The sequence below is a fragment of the Anomaloglossus baeobatrachus genome, chromosome 1 (assembly GCF_048569485.1).
Source record: "Anomaloglossus baeobatrachus isolate aAnoBae1 chromosome 1, aAnoBae1.hap1, whole genome shotgun sequence".
Lineage (NCBI taxonomy): Eukaryota > Metazoa > Chordata > Amphibia > Anura > Aromobatidae > Anomaloglossus > Anomaloglossus baeobatrachus.
Window position 1 is genome coordinate 946,415,175 of NC_134353.1, and position 19,902 is coordinate 946,435,076.

General features: G+C 48.0%; 1 protein-coding gene across 1 annotated transcript in view; it reads left to right on the forward strand.

Moving 5' to 3' along the window:
* The window catches only part of ANKRD55 (ankyrin repeat domain 55), a 101,747-nt gene that overhangs the window by 50,677 nt on the left and 31,168 nt on the right, over nt 1–19,902 (forward strand). The window contains exons 2-7 of the mRNA XM_075328856.1: nt 2,050–2,172; nt 11,261–11,391; nt 11,658–11,767; nt 14,541–14,601; nt 15,349–15,477; nt 18,397–18,581. Of these exons, the coding sequence (XP_075184971.1) occupies nt 2,050–2,172; nt 11,261–11,391; nt 11,658–11,767; nt 14,541–14,601; nt 15,349–15,477; nt 18,397–18,581 (739 nt within the window). The remainder of the gene's footprint in view (nt 1–2,049; nt 2,173–11,260; nt 11,392–11,657; nt 11,768–14,540; nt 14,602–15,348; nt 15,478–18,396; nt 18,582–19,902) is intronic.

The following is a 19,902-nucleotide window of genomic DNA, read 5'->3' on the forward strand; positions in this document are numbered from 1 at the left end:
TCTGGCTTTCGGCCAAAGGGTACACATGAAGCAAGCAGAACAGTCTGTCTCCAAGGTCAGTCAAGGTTTCCAGCAGTGAGGTTCCTTTTGGAGCTCTTTTTGGCTTCACTCACACTTTCGCGCTCTTTGCGGGTACCGCTCACCACCCGTCCCTTCTTTTTCCCGCGCAAAATGACTAATGTCCTTTTTAAGCAAAATGTTAAACACAGTCCAGTAAGGCGCACAGTACCCAGGTTTTTGGCCTGGGCACGATATCCTGTTCATGACACCAAAATGTAGCACCGAGGGGGCAGGGGTCATCAGTCACGGGGTCTCGTACCTGCGTTACTCATCACCAGGCTGGTGTGATGATCTGGGATGTTGCGGTGGCCTACCCGGGTTCGTGGCCCGAGGTGTACACCAATAATGATTGAGGATGATGGGGGTAGTAGTAGGATAAATGTCATGACGCCACCTGTGGTATGCCGCCAGAGATTAGCCGCCGCTGCTATCGTTGTCTTTCAGGGCGGATGGTAGTAGCAGTTGAGATGGTGTCGCTCCCCACAGGTGGAGCGGGCCCCGGGGAGGATGATGAGGGGAGTAGTGATGGCCCGGGCCTTTGGCGCTGAGGCCATTGACCCTGGATAAGTCAAGAGAAGTCATTGGTGTTTGACAGAAGAAAGTCCTTTTTCAGAGTTGCCCTTCCTGCCGGGAGGCACCTGGGCTGAGCACTCGCTCCAAGCCGCAGGCCCTGTGAAGAGAGGAAAGTGATGCTGGTGTCATGTCCCAGAACTGACATCCCGGGTAGACTGTCTCGAGATTCTGTAAGGTTGCTCCTATTTCTACCCCAAGTGGAATCTTCCCCCCAGGAGGTTGTCCTAGTGACCGGGAAAGTCCCAGGCTTCGTGCTGGCCACCCCCCTGCCCACCCTAGTCCAGCTCCCCAGAGAGAAGGCTCCTAAGCTATATGTAAAGTTTAAATGTGGAACACCGGTGATTAACCCCCTCCTTACCCGAGGCGAATACCGCAGCTTAAATCAGCTGCAATACTCTGTGGCGACTGGAGCCTCAGGGGTGCCACACATCCACCAAAGGACACACCAAGGGGTCAAAGTATGGAGCAAGAAAAAGCTTATGGAGTCAGTTAAAGTATATAGAAATTACCTCTGACTTTTCACACAATTTTACACTCGCACACCTGTGTAATTTTTGCAATTGTGTTTGATGACAATTTTGACAACATTTTTTGTACAGGTTTATTTTGTTTTCCTGCAGAATGAATCCATCAGTAAGAAATTCCCTACTGAAAGATGGAACCTCCATTATCTGTCTTTTCTGAGTTATGCACAACTTTGATGTGGTGTCTTGTCATATATCATTATTTAGAAAAAGAGAGATAAAATACTCACAAGCTCACTGATGGATTCTCAGTTACCTCGTTCAGCAGTTTTGTGCAAGGAAACAAGATCTATAAAATCATATGGTGCAATTGGTGCAAAAAATTTTAATTAAACCCAATTGCACAAAATATTTTTTGACGAAACTACATTCACTAAAGTGAAAACATTGTTATGGTGACGTACGAGGCCGATCCAGGTTCTTGTGCTCTTTACTTTCAATTTTCTCTCTGTGATAACGTTAATTATTTTCCAGTTGATATTATTTTTTTTGCCGGTATAAGCTATACTTTTAATTGAAGCCATTTTAGGTTCATGCAACCGATAGAAATGATTCCTATTTTCTGTAGTTTTTTTGTCAGCTTTGCTGTATAGACTGAGACAGAAAGCACAGAGCCATCTCATTATCAAAAAAGCATAGGGGAAAACATGACAGCTCTATTGTAGCGCTGGAGGTCTAGATAACACTGGGTATACACACAGATAAAACTATATCGGGTGACTCCAATATGACCGCTACCGGGGAAAAAAATCTACAAGATATAGAAACAGAAAAACACAAGTCTGATAAAGGGCCTCTAATTTTATACACAGCTCCTTACCTTAATAATAGACGTGCTGTTGTGACTGAAAAGGATGTTCTCAGTGTCGGGGTCTCGTCCTCTGTTTTGCAGGTGACTCCTCAGAAGAGATTGACTTGTCTGTCGTATATCAAGCATCTGCTAATGGCGATGTGAACACACTCACTGCAATCATTCGCGAAGACCCTTCAATCCTTGAATACTGTGACAATGAAGGTATGTGAGATGGGACTAATGATGGGGATGTGGTGGATAAAGGTAGCTATCTGTATACAGAGATACATGATAAGATCCTGTCTGCAGCCACCACTAGGGGGAGCTCCCTGTATACAGAGATACATGATAAGATTCTGTCTGCAGCCACCACTAGGGGGAGCTCCCTGTATACAGAGATACATGATAAGATCCTGTCTGCAGCCACCACTAGGGGGAGCTCCCTGTATACAGAGATACATGATAAGATTCTGTCTGCAGCCACCACTAGGGGGAGCTCCCTGTATACAGAGATACATGATAAGATGCTGTCTGCAGTCACCACTAGGGGGAGCTCCCTGTATACAGAGATACATGATAAGATCCTGTCTGTAGCCACCACTAGGGGGAGCTCCCTGTATACAGAGATACATGATAAGATTCTGTCTGCAGCCACCACTAGGGGGAGCTCCCTGTATACAGAGATACATGATAAGATCCTGTCTGTAGCCGCAGCCACCCCTAGGGGGAGCTCCCTATATGCAGAGATACATGATAAGATTCTGTCTGCAGCCACCACTAGGGGGAGCTCCCTATATACAGAGATACATGATAAGATCCTGTCTGCAGCCACCACTAGGGGGAGCTTCCTGTATACAGAGATACATTATAAGATTCTGTCTGCAGCCACCACTAGGGGGAGCTCCCTGTATACAGAGATACATGATAAGATCCTGTCTGCAGCCACCACTAGAGGGAGCTCCCTATATGCAGAGATACATGATAAGATTCTGTCTGCAGCCACCACTAGAGGGAGCTCCCTGTATACAGAGATACATGATAAGATCCTGTCTGCAGCCACCCCTAGGGGGAGCTCCCTGTACACAGAGATACATGATAAGATCCTGTCTGCAGCCACCACTAGAGGGAGCTCCCTATATGCAGAGATACATGATAAGATTCTGTCTGCAGCCACCACTAGAGGGAGCTCCCTGTACACAGAGATACATGATAAGATCCTGTCTGCAGCCACCACTAGAGGGACCTCCTATATGCAGAGATACATGATAAGAGTCTGTCTGCAGCCACCACTAGAGGGAGCTCCCTGTATACAGAGATACATGATAAGATCCTGTCTGCAGCCACCACTAGGGGGAGCTCCCTGTACACAGAGATACATGATAAGATCCTGTCTGCAGCCACCACTAGAGGGAGCTCCCTGTATACAGAGATACATGATAAGATCCTGTCTGCAGCCACCACTAGAGGGACCTCCTATATGCAGAGATACATGATAAGAGTCTGTCTGCAGCCACCACTAGAGGGAGCTCCCTGTATACAGAGATACATGATAAGATCCTGTCTGCAGCCACCCCTAGGGGGAGCTCCCTGTATACAGAGATACATGATAAGATCCTGTCTGCAGCCACCACTAGGGGGAGCTCCCTGTATACAGAGATACATGATAAGATCCTGTCTGCAGCCACCACTAGGGAGAGCTCCCTGTATACAGAGATACATGATAAGATTCTGTCTGCAGCCACCACTAGGGGGAGCTCCCTGTATACAGAGATACATGATAAGATCCTGTCTGCAGTCACCACTAGAGAGAGCTCCCTGTATACAGAGATACATGATAAGATCCTGTCTGCAGCCACCACTAGGGGGAGCTCCCTGTATACAGAGATACATGATAAGATCCTGTCTGCAGCCACCACTAGGGGGAGCTCCCTGTATACAGAGATACATGATAAGATTCTGTCTGCAGCCACCACTAGGGGGAGCTCCCTGTATACAGAGATACATGATAAGATCCTGTCTGCAGCCACCATTAAGGGGAGCTCCCTGTATACAGAGATACATGATAAGATCCTGTCTCCAGTCACCACTAGGGGGAGCTCCCTATATCCAGAGATATATGATAAGAACCGGTCTGCAGCCACCACTAGGGGGAGCTCCCTGTATACAGAGATACATGATAAGATCCTGTCTGCAGCCACCACTAGGGGGAGCTCCCTGTATACAGAGACACATGATAAGATTCTGTCTGCAGTCACCACTAGGGGGAGCTCCCTGTATACAGAGACACATGATAAGATCCTGTCTGCAGCCACCACTAGGGGGAGCTCCCTGTATACAGAGATACATGATAACACTCTGTCTGCAGCCACCACTAGGGGGAGCTCCCTATATACAGAGATACATGATAGGATCCTGTCTGCAGCCACCACTAGGGGGAGCTCCCTGTATACAGAGATACATGATAAGATCCTGTCTGTAGCCACCACTAGGGGGAGCTCCCTATATACAGAGATACATGATAGGATCCTGTCTGCAGCCACCACTAGGGGGAGCTCCCTGTATACAGAGATATATGATAAGATTCTGTCTGCAGCCACCACTAGGGGGAGCTCCCTATATGCAGAGATACATGATAAGATTCTGTCTGCAGCCACCCCTAGGGGGAGCTCCCTATATGCAGAGATACATGATAAGATTCTGTCTGCAGCCACCACTAGGGGGAGCTCCCTATATACAGAGATACATGATAAGATCCTGTCTGCAGCCACCACTAGGGGGAGCTTCCTGTATACAGAGATACATTATAAGATTCTGTCTGCAGCCACCACTAGGGGGAGCTCCCTGTATACAGAGATACATGATAAGATCCTGTCTGCAGCCACCACTAGAGGGAGCTCCCTATATGCAGAGATACATGATAAGATTCTGTCTGCAGCCACCACTAGAGGGAGCTCCCTGTATACAGAGATACATGATAAGATCCTGTCTGCAGCCACCCCTAGGGGGAGCTCCCTGTACACAGAGATACATGATAAGATCCTGTCTGCAGCCACCACTAGAGGGAGCTCCCTATATGCAGAGATACATGATAAGATTCTGTCTGCAGCCACCACTAGAGGGAGCTCCCTGTACACAGAGATACATGATAAGATCCTGTCTGCAGCCACCACTAGAGGGACCTCCTATATGCAGAGATACATGATAAGAGTCTGTCTGCAGCCACCACTAGAGGGAGCTCCCTGTATACAGAGATACATGATAAGATCCTGTCTGCAGCCACCACTAGGGGGAGCTCCCTGTACACAGAGATACATGATAAGATCCTGTCTGCAGCCACCACTAGAGGGAGCTCCCTGTATACAGAGATACATGATAAGATCCTGTCTGCAGCCACCACTAGAGGGACCTCCTATATGCAGAGATACATGATAAGAGTCTGTCTGCAGCCACCACTAGAGGGAGCTCCCTGTATACAGAGATACATGATAAGATCCTGTCTGCAGCCACCCCTAGGGGGAGCTCCCTGTATACAGAGATACATGATAAGATCCTGTCTGCAGCCACCACTAGGGGGAGCTCCCTGTATACAGAGATACATGATAAGATCCTGTCTGCAGCCACCACTAGGGAGAGCTCCCTGTATACAGAGATACATGATAAGATTCTGTCTGCAGCCACCACTAGGGGGAGCTCCCTGTATACAGAGATACATGATAAGATCCTGTCTGCAGTCACCACTAGAGAGAGCTCCCTGTATACAGAGATACATGATAAGATCCTGTCTGCAGCCACCACTAGGGGGAGCTCCCTGTATACAGAGATACATGATAAGATCCTGTCTGCAGCCACCACTAGGGGGAGCTCCCTGTATACAGAGATACATGATAAGATTCTGTCTGCAGCCACCACTAGGGGGAGCTCCCTGTATACAGAGATACATGATAAGATCCTGTCTGCAGCCACCACTAAGGGGAGCTCCCTGTATACAGAGATACATGATAAGATCCTGTCTCCAGTCACCACTAGGGGGAGCTCCCTATATACAGAGATATATGATAAGAACCGGTCTGCAGCCACCACTAGGGGGAGCTCCCTGTATACAGAGATACATGATAAGATCCTGTCTGCAGCCACCACTAGGGGGAGCTCCCTGTATACAGAGACACATGATAAGATTCTGTCTGCAGTCACCACTAGGGGGAGCTTCCTGTATACAGAGACACATGATAAGATCCTGTCTGCAGCCACCACTAGGGGGAGCTCCCTGTATACAGAGATACATGATAACACTCTGTCTGCAGCCACCACTAGGGGGAGCTCCCTGTATACAGAGACACATGATAAGATTCTGTCTGCAGTCACCACTAGGGGGAGCTCCCTGTATACAGAGACACATGATAAGATCCTGTCTGCAGCCACCACTAGGGGGAGCTCCCTGTATACAGAGATACATGATAACACTCTGTCTGCAGCCACCACTAGGGGGAGCTCCCTGTATACAGAGATACATGATAAGATCCTGTCTGCAGCCACCACTAGGGGGAGCTCCCTGTATACAGAGATACATGATAAGATTCTGTCTGCAGCCACCACTAGGGGGAGCTCCCTGTATACAGAGATACATGATAAGATCCTGTCTGCAGCCACCACTAAGGGGAGCTCCCTGTATACAGAGATACATGATAAGATCCTGTCTCCAGTCACCACTAGGGGGAGCTCCCTATATACAGAGATATATGATAAGAACCGGTCTGCAGCCACCACTAGGGGGAGCTCCCTGTATACAGAGATACATGATAAGATCCTGTCTGCAGCCACCACTAGGGGGAGCTCCCTGTATACAGAGACACATGATAAGATTCTGTCTGCAGTCACCACTAGGGGGAGCTCCCTGTATACAGAGACACATGATAAGATCCTGTCTGCAGCCACCACTAGGGGGAGCTCCCTGTATACAGAGATACATGATAACATTCTGTCTGCAGCCACCACTAGGGGGAGCTTCCTGTATACAGAGATACATTATAAGATTCTGTCTGCAGCCACCACTAGGGGGAGCTCCCTGTATACAGAGATACATGATAAGATCCTGTCTGCAGCCACCACTAGAGGGAGCTCCCTATATGCAGAGATACATGATAAGATTCTGTCTGCAGCCACCACTAGAGGGAGCTCCCTGTATACAGAGATACATGATAAGATCCTGTCTGCAGCCACCCCTAGGGGGAGCTCCCTGTACACAGAGATACATGATAAGATCCTGTCTGCAGCCACCACTAGAGGGAGCTCCCTATATGCAGAGATACATGATAAGATTCTGTCTGCAGCCACCACTAGAGGGAGCTCCCTGTACACAGAGATACATGATAAGATCCTGTCTGCAGCCACCACTAGAGGGACCTCCTATATGCAGAGATACATGATAAGAGTCTGTCTGCAGCCACCACTAGAGGGAGCTCCCTGTATACAGAGATACATGATAAGATCCTGTCTGCAGCCACCACTAGGGGGAGCTCCCTGTACACAGAGATACATGATAAGATCCTGTCTGCAGCCACCACTAGAGGGAGCTCCCTGTATACAGAGATACATGATAAGATCCTGTCTGCAGCCACCACTAGAGGGACCTCCTATATGCAGAGATACATGATAAGAGTCTGTCTGCAGCCACCACTAGAGGGAGCTCCCTGTATACAGAGATACATGATAAGATCCTGTCTGCAGCCACCCCTAGGGGGAGCTCCCTGTATACAGAGATACATGATAAGATCCTGTCTGCAGCCACCACTAGGGGGAGCTCCCTGTATACAGAGATACATGATAAGATCCTGTCTGCAGCCACCACTAGGGAGAGCTCCCTGTATACAGAGATACATGATAAGATTCTGTCTGCAGCCACCACTAGGGGGAGCTCCCTGTATACAGAGATACATGATAAGATCCTGTCTGCAGTCACCACTAGAGAGAGCTCCCTGTATACAGAGATACATGATAAGATCCTGTCTGCAGCCACCACTAGGGGGAGCTCCCTGTATACAGAGATACATGATAAGATCCTGTCTGCAGCCACCACTAGGGGGAGCTCCCTGTATACAGAGATACATGATAAGATTCTGTCTGCAGCCACCACTAGGGGGAGCTCCCTGTATACAGAGATACATGATAAGATCCTGTCTGCAGCCACCACTAAGGGGAGCTCCCTGTATACAGAGATACATGATAAGATCCTGTCTCCAGTCACCACTAGGGGGAGCTCCCTATATACAGAGATATATGATAAGAACCGGTCTGCAGCCACCACTAGGGGGAGCTCCCTGTATACAGAGATACATGATAAGATCCTGTCTGCAGCCACCACTAGGGGGAGCTCCCTGTATACAGAGACACATGATAAGATTCTGTCTGCAGTCACCACTAGGGGGAGCTTCCTGTATACAGAGACACATGATAAGATCCTGTCTGCAGCCACCACTAGGGGGAGCTCCCTGTATACAGAGATACATGATAACACTCTGTCTGCAGCCACCACTAGGGGGAGCTCCCTGTATACAGAGACACATGATAAGATTCTGTCTGCAGTCACCACTAGGGGGAGCTCCCTGTATACAGAGACACATGATAAGATCCTGTCTGCAGCCACCACTAGGGGGAGCTCCCTGTATACAGAGATACATGATAACACTCTGTCTGCAGCCACCACTAGGGGGAGCTCCCTGTATACAGAGATACATGATAAGATCCTGTCTGCAGCCACCACTAGGGGGAGCTCCCTGTATACAGAGATACATGATAAGATTCTGTCTGCAGCCACCACTAGGGGGAGCTCCCTGTATACAGAGATACATGATAAGATCCTGTCTGCAGCCACCACTAAGGGGAGCTCCCTGTATACAGAGATACATGATAAGATCCTGTCTCCAGTCACCACTAGGGGGAGCTCCCTATATACAGAGATATATGATAAGAACCGGTCTGCAGCCACCACTAGGGGGAGCTCCCTGTATACAGAGATACATGATAAGATCCTGTCTGCAGCCACCACTAGGGGGAGCTCCCTGTATACAGAGACACATGATAAGATTCTGTCTGCAGTCACCACTAGGGGGAGCTCCCTGTATACAGAGACACATGATAAGATCCTGTCTGCAGCCACCACTAGGGGGAGCTCCCTGTATACAGAGATACATGATAACATTCTGTCTGCAGCCACCACTAGGGGGAGCTCCCTGTATACAGAGATACATGATAACACTCTGTCTGCAGCCACCACTAGGGGGAGCTCCCTGTATACAGAGATACATGATAAGATCCTGTCTCCAGTCACCACTAGGGGGAGCTCCCTATATACAGAGATATATGATAAGAACCGGTCTGCAGCCACCACTAGGGGGAGCTCCCTGTATACAGAGATACATGATAAGATCCTGTCTGCAGCCACCACTAGGGGGAGCTCCCTGTATACAGAGACACATGATAAGATTCTGTCTGCAGTCACCACTAGGGGGAGCTTCCTGTATACAGAGACACATGATAAGATCCTGTCTGCAGCCACCACTAGGGGGAGCTCCCTGTATACAGAGATACATGATAACACTCTGTCTGCAGCCACCACTAGGGGGAGCTCCCTGTATACAGAGACACATGATAAGATTCTGTCTGCAGTCACCACTAGGGGGAGCTCCCTGTATACAGAGACACATGATAAGATCCTGTCTGCAGCCACCACTAGGGGGAGCTCCCTGTATACAGAGATACATGATAACACTCTGTCTGCAGCCACCACTAGGGGGAGCTCCCTGTATACAGAGATACATGATAAGATCCTGTCTGCAGCCACCACTAGGGGGAGCTCCCTGTATACAGAGATACATGATAAGATTCTGTCTGCAGCCACCACTAGGGGGAGCTCCCTGTATACAGAGATACATGATAAGATCCTGTCTGCAGCCACCACTAAGGGGAGCTCCCTGTATACAGAGATACATGATAAGATCCTGTCTCCAGTCACCACTAGGGGGAGCTCCCTATATACAGAGATATATGATAAGAACCGGTCTGCAGCCACCACTAGGGGGAGCTCCCTGTATACAGAGATACATGATAAGATCCTGTCTGCAGCCACCACTAGGGGGAGCTCCCTGTATACAGAGACACATGATAAGATTCTGTCTGCAGTCACCACTAGGGGGAGCTCCCTGTATACAGAGACACATGATAAGATCCTGTCTGCAGCCACCACTAGGGGGAGCTCCCTGTATACAGAGATACATGATAACATTCTGTCTGCAGCCACCACTAGGGGGAGCTCCCTGTATACAGAGATACATGATAACACTCTGTCTGCAGCCACCACTAGGGGGAGCTCCCTGTATACAGAGATACATGATAAGATCCTGTCTGCATCCACCACTAGGGGGAGCTTCCTGTATACAGATATACATGATAAGATCCTGTCTGCAGCCACCACTAGGGGGAGCTCCCTGTATACAGATATACATGATAAGATCCTGTCTGCAGCCACCACTAGGGGGAGCTCCCTGTATACAGAGATACATGATAAGATCCTGTCTATAGCCACCACTAGGGGGAGCTCCCTGTATACAGAGATACATGATTAGATCCTGTCTGCAGCCACCACTAGGGGGAGCTCCCTGTATACAGAGATACATGATAAGATCCTGTCTGCAGCCACCACTAGGGGGAGCTCCCTGTATACAGAGATACATGATAAGATCCTGTCTGCATCCACCACTAGGGGGAGCTTCCTGTATACAGATATACATGATAAGATCCTGTCTGCAGCCACCACTAGGGGGAGCTCCCTGTATACAGATATACATGATAAGATCCTGTCTGCAGCCACCACTAGGGGGAGCTCCCTGTATACAGAGATACATGATAAGATCCTGTCTATAGCCACCACTAGGGGGAGCTCCCTGTATACAGAGATACATGATAAGATTCTGTCTGCAGTCACCACTAGGGGGAGCTCCCTGTATACAGAGATACATGATAAGATCCTGTCTGCAGCCACCACTAGGGGGAGCTCCCTGTATACAGATATACATGATAAGATCCTGTCTGCAGCCACCACTAGGGGGAGCTCCCTGTATAGAGATACATGATAAGATTCTGTCTGCAGCCACCACTAGGGGGAGTTCCCTGTATACAGAGATACATGATAAGATCCTGTCTGCATCCACCACTAGGGGGAGCTCCCTGTACACAGCACAAAACACATAGCTAAGCTTTGTAAGAGTTAATTGTATTGCACTGCTTCCTTAAACACTCTGTGCTGATGTCTCCGCAGGTTGCACACCTTTGATGCACGCTGTGTCCGGGCGCCAAGTTGATACCGTGAAACTACTGCTGAAAATGGGAGCCAATATCAATACACAAGATGCCTGCGGAAGAACGAGCCTGTCCTTAGCAACGTATCTGGTAGGAAAACATGGAACTATAGAGTGATACTGTTTAATATGTGATGGGTCTGAGGAACAACAAATGGGGCATTGTTTGATATAAAAAGGGGTTGTCCAAAGCAGAGAACAAGGAGCGCTATGGGTGAATGGTTGGTGGCCCATAAAGAATCATAATTGACATTTTCCATTGATGGCGTTTTCTCGTCTGGACATCCCCTTTAAGCCTGGATGTGAGTGCACTGACACCGTCGCCCGTCCGGCTGAGATTATGGCTTCTTCTTGCAGGGATGGCTCGAGGGCTGCATGAGTTTGCTCAGGAATGGAGCCAAGCAGAACATCCCAGATAAAAATGGCCGACTTCCTCTACACGCTGCCACCGCGGAGGCGGATGTCAGGTAAGCCGCTGGTGATAAACATGGAGATGTTACCGGCTCCATAATGGCCCCCCCATACATCCCAGCTCTGAGCTACAACGCAACGTACAGCACTGCGACCGCGAGCGTCATACCCAGGAGCACATGGAGGGACCACCAACATCTAGGGATCTGGGGGTCTGCACATCCTGCCATGTTTATATTCCCCACCTTGGCCAACATATCCCAGCATGTATAATAAGGAGATGAGAAGAGACCCCCACCCCAGGGGAGACCTATACAAGAACAGTACACAGACCCCAGAACAGATTGTTTGTCAACAAACCTCAGGCCAGACTCAATATATACAGACCCCAGACCAGTTTGTCTATATAAATGTGACACCCCGGACTATTCGGGTTGTCCCAGGTAGTCACACACAACACCACACCCCCCTTCCAGTTAGGTAACACCAGCCAACCTAAAACCCTTGTTACCACCCTTCAGGTTTGATGTCCACATCAGGGGGGGCAGAGCCAGGCGGTTGGCTCCGCCCACCGAGGAGTTCACAGGCCTGGAGGTGGGAAAACAGTGAGTCTGACACACACGAGTTCAAGTGCAAGTCTAGAGCAGTCAAGTGCACGGGCAGTCCTGTGTTCAGGGCTGCCAACAGACTACCAGGTGGCTGGGTCGGAGCATAGTCGCCATTGGCAAGGAGGCAGACGGTGGTGGCCGCCTGCAGAAGACCGGTAAAACGACCAGTGGAACCGTAAGGGACCGGGACAGGGTAGTGGCCCGCCGGAACCGAACCGGGGAGCCAACTGGATACCGGAGCACCAGGCAGGGTACTCAGACCCAGTGCAAAGCCCTGAACTGACAGGGCCGAGTTGAATCCACTGATTGTGGGCTGGACTCAAGGACCTACCCCACACAAGTTCATTTAGAAGACAACAGCCCAACCATACAGGGTAACGCCACCACCAAGGCATAGAGACCCAAAGGGCCAGCGTCTGCAGGCAAACGGGCTCCTCCGGCATATACCAGTCGGGCAGCGGACTACCGGTGTCTAGGCACAGGAGTCAAAACATTTACACACAGAGGTGCAGGAGAAAGGTGGGAACCACCAACCTAGTCTGGAAGAAGCTGTAGCCGGCTGCGGGCCCCGTTCATCACTCCGTTTGGTTTACCAGTGACTCCAGTGTCTTGTGTCAGAGTGAGTACACCAGTGCCATCGGGCACCGCACCGCACTGCACCGCAACACTGCACCCTGCACCCTGGCCCGCACCTACCGGGCCCCGGCACCAATACCCCCTACCCACGGAGGGGTCAACACCTAGTTGCGCCATTACATCGCTCCCGGGAGCCCCGTACCTTCACCGCAGCGGTGTCCACAATCACCACAATCCGTGGGTGGCGTCACGAACTATCATCCCGAATCAAACACCAAAATCCCCGCATGTAGCGCCAACTCCCTTGCAGAGCGACGTGACCCCCGGGTCCGTGAGAGGCTCGAGCCACCACCCGCAGTACAAGCACGGATCCGAGCGCCTTGGCGGTCGCAGCCGAGCCCGCGGGGCGGTACATAAACACCCGAGACCATATTGTCTGCATACAGACCGCAGACCAGACTTCCAAAATACAGACCCCAGACCAGATCATCTACTGCAGACCTTATTGACTGTATACAGACCTCAGACCAGACTCAATATATAAAGTCCCCAGCCCATATTATCCATATACAGACCCCAAACTAGAGATCTCAGACCAAATTCCTTATATACAGACCCCAGACCAGACCCCCTATATACAGACCCATGACCATATTGTCTGTTTACCTATCTCAGAACAAACTTCATATATGCAGACTTCAGACTAGACTCCCTATATACAGACCCCAGACCAGATTCCCTATATCAGACCTCAGAGCAGATTCCCTATATACAGGCCTCAGACTAGACTCCCTATATACAGACCCCAGACCAGATTCCCTATATCAGACCTCAGAGCAGATTCCCTATATCAGACCTCAGAGCAGATTCCCTATATACAGGCTTCAGACTAGACTCCCTATATACAGGCCTCAGACTAGACTCCCTATATACAGGCCTCAGACTAGACTCCCTATATCAGACCTCAGACCAGATTCCCTATATCAGACCTCAGAGCAGATTCCCTATATACAGACCTCAGACCAGATTCCCTATATCAGACCTCAGACCAGACTCCCTATATACAGACCTCAGACCAGATTCCCTATATCAGACCTCAGACCAGACTCCCTATATACAGGCCTCAGACCAGATTCCCTATATCAGACCTCAGAGCAGATTCCCTATATACAGACCTCAGACCAGATTCCCTATATCAGACCTCAGACCAGACTCCCTATATACAGGCCTCAGACTAGACTCCCTATATACAGACCTCAGACCAGATTCCCTATATACAGACCTCAGACCAGACTCCCTATATCAGACCTCAGACCAAACTCCCTATATACAGGCCTCAGACTAGACTCCCTATATCAGACCTCAGAGCAGATTCCCTATATACAGGCCTCAGACTAGACTCCCTATATCAGACCTCAGAGCAGATTCCCTATATACAGGCCTCAGACTAGACTCCCTATATACAGGCCTCAGACTAGACTCCCTGTATACAGGCCTCAGACTAGACTCCCTATATACAGGCCTCAGACTAGACTCCCTATATACAGGCCTCAGACCAGACTCCCTATATACAGACCCCAGATGATGGCGGCGGTCTGTTGTGGGGGGCAGACAGTCACCGGCTGCTTTTCTCTCTTTTCTGCAGACTTTTATCTGTTCTTCTGCAGCAGTCGACTCTGAGTGAGATCAACCACCAGGACAACGAGGCGAGTGATGGCTCCGGGGACAGTTACACGTGACCTGTAGATTGTGGATGTGATGCAGTCACATTGTGGAACAATCTCTGTATACTTTAGAACTGCCTGAATTTTTGCCTCCATCATTCTCATGACCAGGAAGCAATCTACCACATGTGATTGTGGCCTCTAAGCCACATTGTGCCATGTATATTTCTGCATTGTGCCACCAATGTAGAGTGGGAAGACGGGGCGGCCAGTGCAACAGTCAGTAATGATACGTCACCCCTTAGATGCCACAGTCAGTGACTTCTGCTGCATCTAAACGGTTGGACGTAGGAGAGTTTCTGTGTCACCCCATCATTGCCTGTGCAGCGCTGATCACTTATCATGGCAGATGGGTAGAGATATCTTCTGGCTTTGTTGGGGCAGTGATTTCTGAAAATCCCCTCCATTTGGAGCTTGGGGCTATTAAACTATATGCAGCCCATGCTACACTACTAGTTTCAAGTGACCAGGTAGTGAGCGGCAGTACCTGCCACATCCACTAGCAAATGTGTGGCGCTGTGCCTAGTCTACTATGCTAAACGACACAAGATATGAAAGCGGTGGTCCGAGACTGATATATTCTGGCCGCTATCAGAGCAGTTTTTCGGTGGGAGGACGAGGAGTCCCTGACTATTTGATATATATATATACGTATGATGTGCAGAAGTGACTGTGATAGTGGACTAATCTCCCAATAGTAATGGGAATATTCTTGGTTTCCGTGTACAGGGGATGACGTCGCTACACTGGGCGGCATTTCACAACCGGCCACAACACGTGCAAAACTTGCTGCAGAAAGGAGCCGACCCCACTCTGGTGGACAAGGACTTCAAAACAGCTCTTCACTGGGCGGTCCAGGTATAAAGGGCGAGGGGCGGCCAATCCACCTGAAGAAGGTGCAATACTGACTGATGGAGAACCACCACCTGTAAACTCATGTCTACCAGAACAAGCACTTATCCAAGTGACCCCCTGCATGATGTTGACGGGGCACTATACCAAAGACCAAAATTGTGCCGCCTTATAGTGGCAGGTCATCCATCATGTCCATATACAGTGTGTCTACAAATATCCTGTCCACCACCATTAACTTAAGAACGGCGGCAGCTATAGGAATAGAAGTGGTGTCTAGGTATAGTAAAGCAGCCATGTACTACGCAATGAAACCACCTACAGTTAGGTCCAGAAATATTTGGACAGTGACACAAGTTTTGTTATTTTAGCTGTTTACAAAAACATGTTCAGAAATACAATTATATATATAATATGGGCTGAAAGTGCACACTCCCAGCTGCAATATGAGAGTTTTCACATCCAAATCGGAGAAAGGGTTTAGGAATCATAGCTCTGTAATGCATAGCCTCCTCTTTTTAAAGGGACCAAAAGTAATTGGACAAGGGACTCTAAGGGCTGCAATTAACTCTGAAGGCGTCTCCCTCGTTAACTTGTAATCAATGAAGTAGTTAAAAGGTCTGGGGTTGATTACAGGTGTGTGGTTTTGCATTTAGAAGCTGTTGCTGTGACCAGACAACATGCGGTCTAAGGAACTCTCAATTGAGGTGAAGCAGAACATACTGAGGCTGAAAAAAAAAGAAAAAATCCATCAGAGAGATAGCAGACATGCTTGGAGTAGCAAAATCAACAGTCGGGTACATTCTGAGAAAAAAGGAATTGACTGGTGAGCTTGGGAACTCAAAAAGGCCTGGGCGTCCACGGATGACAACAGTGGTGGCTGATCGCCGCATACTTTCTTTGGTGAAGAAGAACCCGTTCACAACATCAACTGAAGTCCAGAACACTCTCAGTGAAGTAGGTGTATCTGTCTCTAAGTCAACAGTAAAGAGAAGACTCCATGAAAGTAAATACAAAGGGTTCACATCTAGATGCAAACCATTCATCAATTCCAAAAATAGATAGGCCAGAGTTAAATTTGCTGAAAAACACCTCATGAAGCCAGCTCAGTTCTGGAAAAGTATTCTATGGACAGCTGAGACCAAGATCAATCTGTACCAGAATGATGGGAAGAAAAAAGTTTGGAGAAGAAAGGGAATGGCACATGATCCAAGGCACACCACATCCTCTGTAAAACATGGTGGAGGCAACGTGATGGCATGGGCATGCATGGCTTTCAATGGCACTGGGTCACTTGTGTTTATTGATGACATAACAGCAGACAAGAGTAGCCGGATGAATTCTGAAGTGTACCGGGATATACTTTCAGCCCAGATTCAGCCAAATGCCGCAAAGTTGATCGGACGGCGCTTCATAGTACAGATGGACAATGACCCCAAGCATACAGCCAAAGCTACCCAGGAGTTCATGAGTGCAAAAAAGTGGAACATTCTGCAATGGCCAAGTCAATCACCAGATCTTAACCCAATTGAGCATGCATTTCACTTGCTCAAATCCAGACTTAAGACGGAAAGACCCACAAACAAGCAAGACCTGAAGGCTGGCAAAGCATTAAGAAGGAGGAAACCCAGCGTTTGGTGATGTCCATGGGTTCCAGACTTAAGGCAGTGATTGCCTCCAAAGGATTCGCAACAAAATATTGAAAATAAAAATATTTTGTTTGGGTTTGGTTTATTTGTCCAATTACTTTTGACCTCCTAAAATGTGGAGTGTTTGTAAAGAAATGTGACAATTCCTACAATTTCTATCAGATATTTTTGTTCAAACCTTCAAATTAAACGTTACAATCTGCACTTGAATTCTGTTGTAGAGGTTTCATTTCAAATCCAATGTGGTGGCATGCAGAGCCCAACTCGCGGAAATTGTGTCACTGTCCAAATATTTCTGGACCTAACTGTATAGCGCCACCTGGTGGAAAACAACGGAGTTAGCATTTTTATCTCGAAAACGGAACGGGATAGAGAAAAAAAGTGAATTACAAAGTTGTAGGGCATCATCAATTCAATGTGAATCGACACCTTGCATACAGAAATGCTATGATATGGAACCCATGACCCCCCCAAAACATTGAATACTGGTCACGCATATGGCGCTCATTTAACTTTGATGCTGAAAGTGGCCCCCGTCAGCTGCAATGCATATCTGGCCTCTGCACAGCATACTGTATCTCGCTGCACGTTGTGCAATATGGTAGGTGACACGTTTGCACAAACATCTGTGATACGTCGTCGTAGGTCCTGCAATGTTGGTGGAGGGGTCGCATACACCTGCTGTTTGATGTGACCTCACAGAAAGAAGTCCAATGGGGTCAGGTTAGGTGAGCGTGGAGGCCACTCCACACAGCCATCATACCCAATGACTTCTAGGAGGGTCTCCATGAGGTATTGCTTCAAGTCCGCACCCTTGTGAGTTTTACACGTTCTAATCATAGCATTTCTGTAGCAAGGTGTCGATTCGTATTGAATTGATGATGCCCTACAACTTTGTAATTCAGTTTTTTTCTCTATCTCATTCCATTTTCGAAATAAAAATGCTAACTCCGTTGTTTTCCACCAGGTGGCGCTATAGGTAGTTTCATTGCGTAGCGCATGGCTACTTTACTATACCTAGACACCACTTCTATGCCTATAGCTGCCGCCGTTCTCAAGTTAATGGCGGTGGACAGGATATGGGCGGACACACTGTATAGTGCACTAGTTTACTCTGCGACACACCGGTTCCTGCATTTGCCATGGCGGCTTTATATTCCGGAGTTGTACCTGTTAAGCCCTGTGTTTCCCTCCCATAGATAGAGCCCAATATATCACGTATCATCCATATCTGCTCAGACCTGATACTGATACCCACTGATGTCTGTGATTTCAGAGTGGAAACAGAGTGCTGTGCTCCATAATCCTGGATCATCAGCAGGGTCAATCCACCATCAACTATGACGATGAGAACGGAAAAACCTGCATGCACATCGCCGCTGCCGCGGGGTACGGTGACATCATCTGCGAGCTGGCCAGAGTCCCAGAATGCAATCTGCAGGCCCTGGACGTGGATGACCGGTAATAATGAGTGAACCCTGTGCGTAAATGGGGAGAACCTGTTGTATCGTCTGTGGGGAAAAGTTGCCCAGTATCTGGGCCATCTCTACTTATTGGCATCTGACTTAAAGAATGGATCTAAAGGAGGGCACATATTTTTGTTACATGGTGATTTCACTGGTTTGTAAATATTTGCAAAGTATCCTTCTTCCATGTCCAGTGTTGATAAATCCTTGGCTCCAATTCTGACTACACTTTTGTTGGAATTCGGTGTCGATAACTATTCTGGTCCATGCTGGGCTACAGTGTTTCAATACTGAGAGATAGCAGAGATAATTGCAGAACCATTAGACAGAATTGTTGAAAATTACTGGAGAGCAGAAGAAGTCCCCAAAGATTGGAGAAGGGCAAATGTTGTCCCTATCTTCAAAAAAGTAAACAAGATGGAGCCAGGCAATTACAGGCCAGTGAGCCGGACTTCTATACCAGGAAAGTTTTTTGAACAAATTATTAATCAGCATGTATGTAAAGAAATTAGATAAGAATACAGTAATTAATCAGAGCCAGCATGGGTTTGTAGCAAACAAGCCATGCCAGACTAATCTAATTTCCTTCTATGATGGAATCACTGACTGGGTGGATCAGGGAAATGGAGTAGATATAGTATGTCTCAACTTCAGCAAAGTATTTGATAAAGTATCTTATACTATCCTTATTTTAAAAAGGACCAGGTATGGGATTGACACGGCTATAGTTAGGTGGATTCATAACTGGCTCAGTGATTGTACTCAAAAAGTGGTAATAAATGACTGCACATCTAATTGGAAGAGAGTTTCAAGTGAGATACCACAAGGCTCTGTCTTGGCCCCAGTGTTGTTCAACGTTTGTATAAATGATCTAGATATGGGAACTGTAGGTAAACTAATCAAGTTTGCAGAGGAAAAGACAAAGTATTCAGAAGGATCTAGATAACCTGGAACAATAGGTATCAAATAGAATAGTATTTAACAGGGAGAAATGCAAAATTCTAAATCCGGGCAAGAAAAACGAAACATCTACAGAATGGGAGGAATAGAATGTGCAAAAAGAACTTGGGTATACTAATAGATCACAGACTGCAGAGGAGTCACCAGTGTGATGCAGCAGCAAAAAAGGCAAACACAGTTCTAGAATGTATTAAGACAAACATACAGTCTAGATCACGTGAAGCAATTATCCCCCTCTCCTTCTCTTTGATCGGACCTCATCTGAAATACTGTACCCAGTTCTGGGCTCCACATTTTAAAAAAAGACATTGAAATACTTGAGCAAGTTCAGAGAAGAACTGACAGACTGCAAACGA